Source organism: Apiospora aurea (assembly GCF_038362705.1).
Source record: "Apiospora aurea strain CBS 24483 chromosome Unknown utg000006l_segment0_segment0, whole genome shotgun sequence".
Lineage (NCBI taxonomy): Eukaryota > Fungi > Ascomycota > Sordariomycetes > Amphisphaeriales > Apiosporaceae > Apiospora > Apiospora aurea.
Window position 1 is genome coordinate 1,647,428 of NW_027117393.1, and position 12,350 is coordinate 1,659,777.

At 54.3% G+C, this 12,350-nt stretch overlaps 3 protein-coding genes across 3 annotated transcripts; 1 reads left to right on the plus strand and 2 right to left on the minus strand.

Moving 5' to 3' along the window:
* Positions 1-2,421: 2,421 nt before the first annotated feature.
* On the plus strand, positions 2,422-3,491 carry PG986_009119 (cell wall organization and biogenesis; the record flags this gene model as incomplete). Its single annotated transcript, XM_066845341.1, has 5 exons — positions 2,422-2,489; positions 2,591-2,618; positions 2,860-3,057; positions 3,127-3,261; positions 3,330-3,491. The coding sequence occupies 5 exons, from the start codon at positions 2,422-2,424 to the stop codon at positions 3,489-3,491; spliced, it is 591 nt and encodes a 196-aa protein (XP_066697739.1).
* A 3,204-nt stretch (positions 3,492-6,695) lies between these two features.
* On the minus strand, positions 6,696-8,698 carry PG986_009120 (vacuolar amino acid transporter 3; the record flags this gene model as incomplete). The annotated part of the gene is made up of 4 exons (XM_066845342.1): positions 6,696-6,724; positions 6,828-7,400; positions 7,473-7,623; positions 7,706-8,698. The coding sequence occupies 4 exons, from the start codon at positions 8,696-8,698 to the stop codon at positions 6,696-6,698; spliced, it is 1,746 nt and encodes a 581-aa protein (XP_066697740.1).
* Positions 8,699-9,958: 1,260 nt separating this feature from the next.
* Positions 9,959-11,481, minus strand: PG986_009121 (uncharacterized protein; the record flags this gene model as incomplete). Its single annotated transcript, XM_066845343.1, has 4 exons — positions 9,959-10,056; positions 10,107-11,075; positions 11,138-11,213; positions 11,269-11,481. 4 exons carry the CDS (start codon positions 11,479-11,481, stop codon positions 9,959-9,961), a joined length of 1,356 nt encoding a protein of 451 aa, XP_066697741.1.
* Positions 11,482-12,350: the final 869 nt, after the last annotated feature.

Here is a 12,350-nt window from a genome sequence, read left to right on the forward strand (position 1 = left end):
CAATGCAGGACCACCACCCCCCAGAGCCCCAGCACCTTATCACTCACTGAACCTGGAGAGAAAGCAAAAGAAGAAAAAGAGACTGCACAGAAGAGACGGGAGGCTGGGACAAGACACCATGCGGTGGGCAATTGCTTGTTTGTTCGCCAAACGCCGAAAAAGAGTTAAGACTTGATATCAAATGTCGAGCTAACGCGTCCTGCAACTTGGCACCTATTAGAGCCTATTAGAGCTGCTAGCTCCCCAATGTAGTATGCCGCAGGTGAGTTATACCTGCTGCAATTTATCCGTGGATGTGATACATACATAAGCAAGTCATGATGCCAACGATCAACAGCCAAGGCATGCCGCTGTTGCTGCTGTTGCTGCTGCTGCGTCGCTCTCATAACATGTGAGAGGGAAATGAATGGCGGCTTAGGTAATGCTTCCAAGCTAGCCGGTAGGAGATTGGAGCAATCCAGTCGCTATTGCTACAGTAACCCTCCCTGCCTCCCTCCCTGCACGTAGCACGGCAGAGGGCTCTCGGCGGTGTATCCCGGGTTGGCTGGGCTGCCTCCCAAGGAAGAGATAGCCGATACGAAGGGACGAACATCAGCATCGTTCCCAGCTGATCCTCGGCGGCATGGAGGAACTCTCTCAGCCCAAGGAACGAAATGAAGAGAAGCACAAAGCCACAGAGGACGATACGTAAGTCAGTTGTCAGATATGTCCGGGTAGGACCTTTTTTGGACAGTTGCCCTGCCTGCCAGCCTCCACCCAGTGTGGGCTCGTCATGTACGCGTGCGGCAGAGCGCTGACTCTGACAAGTCAAGTCAAGTGGTTCATCATTCATCGACGAGCCAAAACGGTGGTCCAATCAACAACCGACCAGCCAGTCAATTACTGGATGATACCTAAGGTAGATGCATCAATAGATAGGACAGCCGGAAGGACGTCCGTATGTAAAAGGAGCCAGACACACTGCCAGCCTTCAGAGACTCTCTCTACCTTCTTTCCTAGGTACCTACCTACCTACTTACCTACCTAACCACCTCCATAGTGCCGGCTGACACTGTGTGTGCTGTGTGGTCTCGGGATGCCGGTAGCTAGTACACTGGCAGGAGGTCTGGAGGTATTTGAAGTGTTAGGCGGGCGCAGTGTTGGTAGCCCGAAACCCGAACAAGTCGAACCCGCCCAAAAGGCCATAATTAACGGAACCTCCTAAGGCTGTGCACTGAAGTTCTGCCAACACAGTACGAACGGTACTTGGATTCCTGTTCCGATCCATGATTAATCAATCAATGGGACCCTCCTCCAGTCGTTTGTTCCCTGGGCTACCGTACCAGCCGGGAAGGGCATGTAGGTATCGACATCAGGTACGCCGCAGAAATGGAAGAGTGGAAGAGTGGAAGGGTGGAAGAAGAGGAGACGGAGACGGGCAGCCAAGCGACTGGAGCAGCGAACTGAGCCGAGGCGGAGATTGGAAAGGCTACAGGCTACCTACCTCAGGCCATCCCCATCAATGTAGGCATGTAGGCAGGCACCTGATGTAGGTATGTAGGGCGTGTAGGGCATGTACATACTGCTGCTGCTTGCTCCCCAGGCAGCCAGGGCCTCTTGTTTTGTTTTGTTTTTTGCCTTCGCCCTGCCTTGGCCACTATTGACTACAGGGCCTAGTCGTGGTAGCGGTACTTATTAGTCTGAGCTGCTGGTTGCTGCTAGGTTAGGACCTGGCGCTACTGAGTTGACGGCTGCTACCCTGTCCTGTCTGTCCTGTACTGTACTGTCCTGTCCCTGTGTAGTCCTGGCGTGTCGTGTCTGGCAGGCTGTCTCCCGCCTGTCCAGCCCAGTCAGTCCTGTCTGTCCTGTCAGTCCTGTCTGTCTCTGCTGCCCCCTTCGCGTCTGGTTCCCGTTCCCTTGTTCTGGCGACTTTCCGGCTTAGCAGTGCCAGTGCCAGTGCTAGCAGCACCAGACAGAGGAGTAGCTGTTCTGCCTGCCTACCTCTAGCCAGCGAACAACAGAGGGTACCTTGGAGCCGAACTGGGACAAAAACAGACCTGAACCTGATCACACCTACCTACTTCCTATCTGTGCTTTCCACCGCCCTCCTCTTTAAACTCCATCCTCCACCTCCCTCGCAATCAACCCATTCCCAACCACTACTACGTCTACGTACTACATACCATCCAACTCTTCTTCTTCCATCAAAAAGGAGAAGAAATTCATCTCTGCGATCCCCCACGACCCAGATCATCTGCATCTAGGCCATCTGTGACTCTTGTTTCTTTTCCCACTTCTTGCATATCGATAAATACCCCAACAACAAACGACCCGTCGGAAGAATAAAAGCCTGTTGCAGCTTTTCCTTTCTTCCCCTAATCGCGACCTCGTCTGCTCTCTGAATACCCTCATCACCACCAAACTCCCAATCCCACAGACACCATGGCTGAGATTCGCCGAAAGCTCGTCATCGTTGGCGACGGTGCCTGCGGTAAAACCTGTTTGTTGATGTGAGTTTCCGCCCGTTGGCTCTTGCGCTGCTTCCTTTCCCTTCGCTTTGCTGCCTTTCGTTGCATTGCATCACATCTCACTGACAAGTCTTGCCATCCAGTGTCTTCTCCAAGGGCACATTCCCTGAGGTAAGAAAGAGAAGCAAAGCTCCATGGCCCATCTGCCTCCCATCCAATCCATCTCTCCGCCAGATGCCTTCATCTCCGACGCCGACTTGCCTCGCAAATCGACCATTTCGCCGCCATCTTTCCCCGTTTTCAGCCTGATCCGCCTCGTCCATCAAAGATGCACGACTGCCATCACACATCAATCGTAGCCATGTCTACCGAGAGGAAGGGGAATACACGCTGACAGCTTTGACTCTTCTAGGTCTACGTCCCCACCGTTTTCGAGAACTACGTCGCCGACGTTGAGGTTGATGGAAAGCACGTCGAGTTGGCCCTTTGGGATACGGCCGGCCAGGAAGACTACGATCGTCTCCGACCTCTTTCGTACCCCGATTCCCACGTTATCCTGATCTGCTTTGCTGTCGACTCGCCCGATTCCCTTGACAACGTCCAGGAGAAGGTATGTCGTTATTGTTGATCCCGTTATGCAAGATAAGCTGACTGAAATGTGCTCCCCCCCTATCAACAGTGGATCTCAGAGGTTCTTCACTTCTGCCAGGGCCTGCCCATCATCCTCGTTGGATGCAAGAAGGATCTGCGACACGATCCTAAGATTCAGGAGGAGCTTCGCAAGACGAGCCAGAAGCCCGTCTCTCAAGAAGAGGTAAGCTACTTCCCGAAAGACCACTACCCCGTTTTTGTGTCGGCCCTTGCTAACAACACGTTCTACAGGGTGAGGAGATTCGCAAGAAGATTGGTGCCTACAAGTACCTTGAGTGTTCCGCCAAGACGAACGAGGGCGTGCGTGAGGTCTTCGAGCATGCTACGCGCGCTGCTCTGCTCTCCCGCAAAGGTCCCGGCGCCCGCCACAAGAAGGGATGCATGATTCTCTAAACGACCAACATTCCGAAACGGTTCGGGCCCCCCTGCGCAAGCTTCTTACTATTACCGACAGTCTTGCACATTCTAGGCTGTGCCCCTTGTAATGCACTGCCGTTGTACTTGGTCCAGCTAGCCAGGGACCACGTCTGGTCTGCGTGCTACTGTTCTTGGCATAATATCGGTGTGGTACAGCGGGGTGGCAGCACAATCCTGGGAAGAGGGTGCGAAATGGGCTTTTGATACATCCGCATATCTGTTGTGCATCATGGTTTTCCGGCTGGAGTTTGATTCGTCTCGCCATCTGTCACTCGTCGTTACTGGTTCTCTCGGCCCGGCGTGCTACTTTGGATGGCTTCGGCACTGCGTTTTTTCTCCTACTCCCCTTTCTGTTTAATCTTCAGGAGGGAAAGGCTAGCGGCGGACAAGGGACTAGTCACGGCACTTGCTACCGTTACTCTGATGGCTGGCGAACTGGTGGAAAGGAAGATGGAGTAGAGCAAGGCACCGGGGAAACTTATCTATGGACTGTCTTCGTCTCGGTGGTAGTTGTGTGGTGTGTGTAAACACGTTTACATTGTGTGTCTCGATGTCTATGTGTCCAGAATGGCGAGCCAAAGGCAACCCTTGAGAATACGGCTATATCCTAAATCTTTCTTCTTTTCACGCAAAGTCTCTTACCCTTTCTCGATACAAGCCCCATGCGTTAGACTGAATCCGGAGGCGGACATGGTTTGTTTTTGATAAGGCACCGATGTGTTGCTGCCGTCTTTCTCTCCATATCTCCTCTTCATAATCTTGCACTATACTCTAGATCTCTCGTGCCTGCCCGGTGTCACTTGTGAAACGGCCGTACTGTGCAAGTACAGCTTTGCTTTTTTAGATTCAGTGGACAGACACCGTAGACACGGGGAAGCAGCCGTGCTTAATGCCCTATTGCCCGAGACTGGACGATACATAACATGGGCATGACGTTGCTCAAAGCGTAGTGGCCAATGCGGCGTGTGTATATCATGAGTTTAGATGCATTTGTCCGATGTCATCACAAAGGGGGCTGGCTGGCTGCCGTTCAAAGCCATATGATATCTTGCAAGATCCAAGGACATAGAAGAGTCAACATCTGGAAGCAGTCTCCTTCGTTTGGCTATATTTGTATAATACTGACTCGTACGAGCTACCATGGTCATATCAGATCTTGCTAGCAGACCAATTTCGATGGCCCGTTCTGTAAGGGGAGCAAACAAGAAACAAGAGCCCTCAGTCTCACCAACTGCCGCTCACCGCGCTTCGCTTCTTCATGACGACTGTGCAAACATATCGTGTGCTGGATCTACTGGGGGCATGTCTGCAGAAGAAGGGGGAGAACTTGTCAGCAGTTATCCGAAGCGTGTTTTCTTCTTCTTCTTCTCCGCCCCATTTCTCTCTCCCGAGGTTGGCAACTTACAGCACCGCATGAGCCGCAGGTCTTGGTCGAGCCGCTGAAGGCGGTTCCGCACTTGGGGCAGGTGTTATGCATCTTGTTGTCGTGGTCTGGTTGTGTCGTCGAAAGACTGCGGTGTGTTTTGCTGTGTTAGTAACAATGAGTGGCTGTTTCCTCTTCCCGGTTTCAATCATGTAGAGCGTGTAAACACTCGGAAGCGATGTGTATTTGGTAGTGACGGGGATGAAGGGGTTGAGTTATAAGCGGGAATATACGCCCATAGTCTGGGCAGCAGTAGTAGGTATGTAGTCTGCATGCTCTGATGATAGGCACGTTGTGTGATATGTGGAACCAAGATGAGAGACCCTTTACTATTAAAGACCAATGCGGAGGGCAGTGAAGGGATTCGGGGGAAAAAAAACATGCCGGCAGACAAGTGACCAGTAGTGTCTTCTATATGGAATGCTCAAGGGAAGAAGATGTGATGGGAACTTACAGTTTAGTGACGATGATGAGTCGTAGGCGGGAGCGACGAGAGGACTTGACAACTTGGTTGATGGGTTTATGGTAAGCAGGACTCTTGGAATCTCACGACGAAGGGGGCCGATGAGTAGATACAGTGATACTTATATACACATATATGCCAGTCTACTTGTTCAACTAGCAAAGTATCTAGCAGCATGTGGTCCTGTGTGCAGCTACGACCTCTGTTCTTTTTTTTGACCAAGGAAAGGCGGGGTTCATCGCCAGAGTGCCCGCTTCGGCTTCACATTTCAACACTTTAGGCTCTGCGCGCATGATGGATCCCTTGCTCCCCCTCTGTCTCTCTACTACATGTGTGTGTGTGTGTGTGTGTGTGTGTGTGTCTGTGTGTGTCTGTTTCGGCTGTCTGCCTATCGTTGGCTGAGGCAACAACGTCCATCTGGATTCGTCCACCTACACACATACACCATTCCCATCACGAGGGTAACTCCAGCTTTTAGTTGGTTCCCGCCCAGATCTCCACCCAGCCTGCGCGGAGGGTGTGTCATTGTGGTGGTGAGCGTGTTCTGAGTGGCTGGCGCTTCGCTGATAGGCCCAGGTCAGCTGGTCCGTAGAAACGAGCCTAGAATATGTATGCACCACCCTACTTGCATATATATACAAGGGAGGGTGGGATGATCGGGGAGGGCAAGTGGATAGATATCGCGATAAGATATTGATAGGTCGGCTCTCTTATATTATTTGTCCAAGTACGGAGTAGGCGTGTATATATTATCCATCATCATCGCACTGAACTCATTCCACTTGTTGGCTGCAAAGTACTAGGTTGCCTACCTATGCGAGCAGGTAAGCTGTAGTAAGTAGGCATGCGTGTGCATACACCGATAGTTACTCTTGGTACGGATACGCCTGTTTCTGGTAGGCCCTAGTTAGCCTCGTCTGACCCTCCATTGGCAAAGCCGAAACTTCCAGATTCCCGTTGCCCGTCAGCCACGGTTAAACAGAGTTGCCAGATGACCCTCTGCAACGAGGTATGCACCAAGGGTCTGGCCTGGCTGATGATCACCTAGCCTACCTTGACTAAGTAGGTATTAAGGCAGAGCCAGATATAGAAGTGGAGGCGGTATTCTGGCCAAAAATAAGTCTGGAGTTTTGGTATTCATCAATGTCCGACATGTCCAAGCCCGCTTCTACGTGGCCTCCTTCCCTTTCCTTCTATTCTAAACTCCTGGACTCGTCTCATAACTTTGTATGGCGATAACGATGATGATAATAATGGTACAACATGTCATATCTCTCTCTACGTATATATGGAATTACATGCATTGCGCATGATCCCCGCCGCCTGTCAGGGGCAAAAAGGTTAGCCTTACGATCAAGGAGGGCACGGCTCAAGAGAGGGAAAGGAGAGAAGAAAAAAGAAAGAAAGAAACGAAGCCTCGACTTACCGGTCACAATCTGGACCACGGCCTGTATTATGCTGATGACCATGACGATGCACCCAAACGCCACAACGGCCCAGGCCAGATACGTCTTCCAGCTCCGGGAGCTCAGCTTGATGTAGCAGAGCGGCGGCAGGATGTACGCCAGCGCGCACGCGCTCGTGGCGCCCACCAGCTCGAACACGACGCCCAGGTCGCACGTCAGCAGGCTGAGGGCCGTCGCGCTCACCACGAGGCCCGTGCTGAAGAGCAGGTGCAGCTTCATGTTGAAGGGCACGCCCGGGTAGAAGTAGTTGAGCATCACCTCGCGGCACACAAACGCCTCGAGCGGTAGCGTCGTCAGCATATTGAGCCCGAAGCAGAGGCGCGCCACGTTCACCATCGTGTTGTCGCGCGCAAAGTTGTTGAGCACGTTGCCCTGCGTCTTGTCCGCGAAGACCAGGAAGCCCGAGAGCGCCATCGCCAGGCAGGCCACCATGGATATGCCCGTAGAGTAGTGTGTCACTCGCGCGAACCGGTCGAGAGTCGGTGTTCGTAAAGACCCGTAGATAAGTAGTGAATTGTGATGGCAAACAAAAGCTGTACGCTATCGTTAGACCGAGCGAGTGATGATGCGTTGGAGCGCAAGAAAACCGTACCGAATGATATAACCCCAATCGCTTGGAAGATGCCCGTGTTGATCGTGAGCAATTGGGGAGTGAAGTCTCCCCCTGTCCTCGTCGGGTGCCAGTGCACCCTGGACTACCACCGTCACGCAGATGACGCCCATACTAATGAGGGCGAACGTGCTTGCCTTGGCCAGCTGTGTGTTGTGTATTCCCGCCTGGTCAGCCCCGTAATATCATCACTGTGACGGCGACTGGCCGAGGGTTTGGCTTACTTACCTTGGCAATATCCCTATACAATGTCAAGGGGAAGCTCACAGACATGATGAAGAAGGCGATGACGGCGCGGCGGTCCGCGAGCAGGCCGAGGACGGGCATGTCGCGGAGGCCCGGCCAGATGGCCTCGAGGACGTGGGGGATGCTGTCGCCGACGACGACGCCGAAGGCGACCATGCCGCCAAAGGCGAAGGCCCACTGGGCGACGCTGATGGCGACCAGGCCGGCCTTGCCGAAGCAGTGCTCGACGGTGCCCTGGAAGCTGTTGGCGCCGCTCAGCTTGGAGTTGATGACGATCATGCGGATGGTCCAGTCGACGATGACGGTCAGGCCGATGAGCAGGCAGACGCCGGCGAGGAGGCCGGCCTGCTTGAACGCGTACGGCTGCCCGATGATGCCGGCGCCGATGATGCTGTTGGCCATGTTCATAAAGGCCGACTGGAGCCCCGACTTGGGCCGCGCCCGCTCGGCCTCGGCCCAAGAGTGCACGTCGCCGTCCTCGGCGCCCCAGGGGCTGCTGGCGAGCGTCACCGAGGGCGCCTCGATGTCGGTCAGCAGCCGGTGGCGGGACACGTCGGCGCCGTGGGCGCTATCGGGTTCCGAGTATAGGAGGTCGCTCTCCTCGTAGTAGACGTCGTCGTCGGTGTCGCCGTCGCTGCTGTCCGAGGGCCGGCCGTGCAGGTGGCCGTTGGCGGGCGCGGGGATCGAGGTAGGGGTCAGGTCGAAGCGTACCCGGTTCGGGGTCCGGGGCGAGCGCATGGCGCCGGTGACGATGTTGCCGGGCCGCATGGCTTTGCCGTTGGAGGGTTGCGCTCTGAGGCCGCCGCCGCTGTCGGCGTCGGTGTCGGCGTCGGCGGTGGCGTCGAAGAGGACGTCATGGTGGTCGTGGTGGTCGTGGTCGGGGTGAGCCAGCAGTCCATGCTGCTCTTCGCTGTGGCTCAGGGTCGATGCTCCCTCTCTAAGGGAGCCGGTGTTGTGGGAGGTGGCCTTGGCCATTGTATTATCGCGGCAGCATTTTGCGAAACCAACCAAATTGGGGAGTTGGGAATGACCGGGCCGCGCCCTAAGCAAGGAGGCAAGAAGACGATATTGCGTAATCTGGGAATTATTATGGGATTTGGCTTTGTTGTCGCGTAGATGGGACAGTGGCTCTGGCACCCTCTCTAAATGTCACCTCTCACGACATCAGTGAGGCAGTAGGTAGTAGGTAATTGGGGGTTTTAGTTGGTAGTGTGGCTACTGCAGCTGTTGGGAGTAGCTTGGCAGGTACTCTGGGGGTAAATTTAGAGTCGAGGTACATCGGGAGCCCCCTTGCATGGTTCCAATGATAGCCCCGATAGGCCTCTGGCTCTGGGGCTTTGACGCGTCCGTCTACAACGTGTACATTTGGACTCGGCTTGCTACTGACTCAAGTAGACAAGGGGCAGCCAACAATAGGGGGACGTACTCCTGACCAAGTCTTGTTTGCTCAATGCATATGACACAACGCATTCTCACTCTCGTCACCAATACTTTATTTCGCTTACATCCTCTGTTGCAGGCTTAATTGAGAAAAAAGAGTACACTACACGCGTGCCGACTAGGAATGTCTCACCTCAGCCCTTCCTTAGCCACATCTACTAATGGCAAAACGGCATTCTTCAATCCATGGTTAGTAAACAACGACGCTACGGCTGATTGACTCAATGCGAGAGGATTTAGGAGACATTGTGTGTGTGTGTGTGTGTGTGTGTGTGTGTGTGTCTGCCCCTAGAATCGAATTCCTATGTTCTATTACATCGTGTTCATAATCTTTAAATGGCGCTGGCGGGCTCAGGTGGCAGCGGACCCAGCTTCTTCGGCCGGGCCCCTTCGCCTTCATCCAGCTTCGGTCCTCATGTCCCGCGGATACCTATCTATACATAATGCACCCCCCCTTTTTTTTTTTCTTTGGCGAGCGCTGACGTATGGATGCTTTTCACGTGGCTGTCGTTGAAGTCCACGTATCCCTCCTGGGTTTCTAGTCTTTTAGTAAGAACCCGAGTTTGCTCGGTTTGTCATGTTTAAGCCATGATCGCTAGGATCGATGCAATGCAGAAAAACGACACGTAAGACCCTCGAATATGCAGCTGCTCACCCGGCGACCCGGGGGTGGACGAGTCCGTTTCTTCGGGGGCCTTGGTGGGCCCTGGGCCCGATGATTGGTGCCCGGTGAGGCCGACGCCCGTTGGCCCCGGCCCGGAAGAGGTCATCGTGGTAGTCACGACCGCACCGCCGTCAAGCGTCGTGGTTTTCACAATGGTCGTGGAAGCCGCCGACGACGTCGTCGACGGCGTGGTGGCAGGTTTCGCCGCAAACCCTGCGCGTCGTGTCAGCTGAGTTGGGCGAGAAGACTTCCCTGGGGATTTCTTGGGTGGGTACTTACCGATCCGTGCCTGGTCCATATCAAAGACAGCGTAGACACTCTTCAGGAGCGTGCCGCCAAGCAGCCATGCTCCGCGGACCACCTCCATTCCGTAGATGTTGCCAGTGCAGCGATTCTTGTCGTCCGGCGCCGAAAGGAAGTCCTTGGGCGAGATCTTGAAGCCCTTTCCTCCGAAGCTGAAGCTGAGTTCTGCCTTGGTATCGCACGGCATGGTCCACGTCACTCCATCGTCGGCTGACGAGGCATCGGGAATGGCCCCGTACATGATCTTGGCATCAGCCGGCGGCGCAAACGCGAATGTTGTACCCGTATCGATGTAGGCCAGTTTGCCCTTGATACCAACCGGCTTGCCGCTGACCGAGACATCATCGAAATTGATCGCCCAGCTGCCCTTGTTCTTGGCGTCGATAGGCGTGTAGGCAATGTCCCCAGTGTATTTGTCTGGGTTCGGTGCCCCGAAAGCGATTTCGCCATCGTTGAGACCGTCCGAGTTGCGAGAGAGCGACACGGCGAAGACGTTGGTATCGACTACCTTGGCTCCCTTCAAAGCCACCAGGAAGTTCTGCGGACCGCCGTTACCGATCGAAAGACCCAGGATTCCGTCGAACGGGAAGGACGTGAACTGCTGCGACGTCGTTTTCGCCAGTCCAAAGTCCATGGTGACCGTCATCCCAGCAATCTTGACGGTGTCGGTGACCAGGCTGCCGCTGACGGAGCCGGAGCCGTATTCGACCGAGAATGGTTTACCGAAATCCTTCAGTGTGCTGGAGCCATCCGACTTGAAGGTGTTGTGCATCGAGCAAGCCTCCGACGTGCAGCCGGAACCCATGACCCAACTGCTGCTGGCGCCCGTGTCGAGAAGCATGTACATCAACGACCCATCCGACCCGAATTGTGCTTCAACAAAGTAAGAGTAGTCGGTTCCATCTTGGTCGATACCCGCGCTGTTGCTCTTTCCCGGGGGTTGGCCTTGACGATGTGGTAGTTGTTTTCTCTGCCCCCAAGAACGTGGTCGGAGGCGGCAGTCCGACTGGGCAGATGGAAACTGTACTTCCGGGCCAAATTCTGTGCCACGCGGCTGACCACGTTGCCATGAGGCTCGTCTCGCTGTGTTCATGGTTAAGCAGGCATATCATGGTCACGATGTCCCAGGGAAACGTACCTGTTGGCTCGTCGGTGTCAACTTGAAGGTGACGAACCCCAATGGCGGGATCCCAGCTGCCCTGTTGTTGCCCGCCAATACACCCCTGGCCGCGACATCTCGAAGCTGAACGTTCTCGTGGGGGCCATCGGTATGCCTCACCAAGAATGGGTTAACGGCCTGAGTGTTGGAAATCCATAGTGTGAGCTGTAGCAGTGTGGCAACCCAATACATGATGGCTTTGATGCTGCTAGCAAGTAAACTTCATAGCAGTAGGGTTCCCTGGATAGGCACTCCTCTTAACTGCCTTGCTGAAGGGACTATATCGGTGGAGAGAGGATCGGAACCGCGCTCGAATACTACCCAAGGTAGGCGATGGGGGGAGGAGATCCAGTTATAGTATTAGCATTAAAGATTACGACGACAGCATCCGAGATGGACGATCTGTGGAGCTTCCCCACCAACGCAACTAAGAGTGTACAAGAAAAAAGTGATGTTATATAAAGAATGCAGTGTCTCCTCTGAAAGCAAGCTGATGGCAGGCGGACGCTGGCATCAACCGGTATTTCAAGACAGGAGCAACGCCACCAGAAACACAATTGCGGTCGAGTGAAACAAAAGCAGAGAAGAAAAAGGAACCAACGTTGACGAAGCTCCTCCTGTACGGCAATTCAAACACAGAAAAAGCAGTATGAATCACTCGACGACAGCAACTGGGCGGCGTTGCTGAACTTGAGCGAAAGGAGGTAAGATCAAGAGCTACCGAAGATGGAGGAGGGCCGTATAAAGCCAGCAGCGCGGGCAGGTGGAGCGAAGGAAAACGTACCGACTAACGTGCCGACCTAACCTAAGCAAAGAGACCGGGTCGATCCCAGAAAAGGCGAAAAGCGCCTCATCGATTGATTGAGTCGACTCCCGCCCGCCTGCCCGCCCAGGAGAGATTCGGAGAGCACTGGCCAAGGTCGATCATATGGACTCAGCCCCTGTAACGCATTCCTTTTTTGGTCGCATCGCCTATGCTTACGGGGGGCAGAAACGCCTGCATGCCATGCATTCACAACCACCAAACCTGTTGGCCTCTTCGCTTGCCTTGGCCTGGCCGC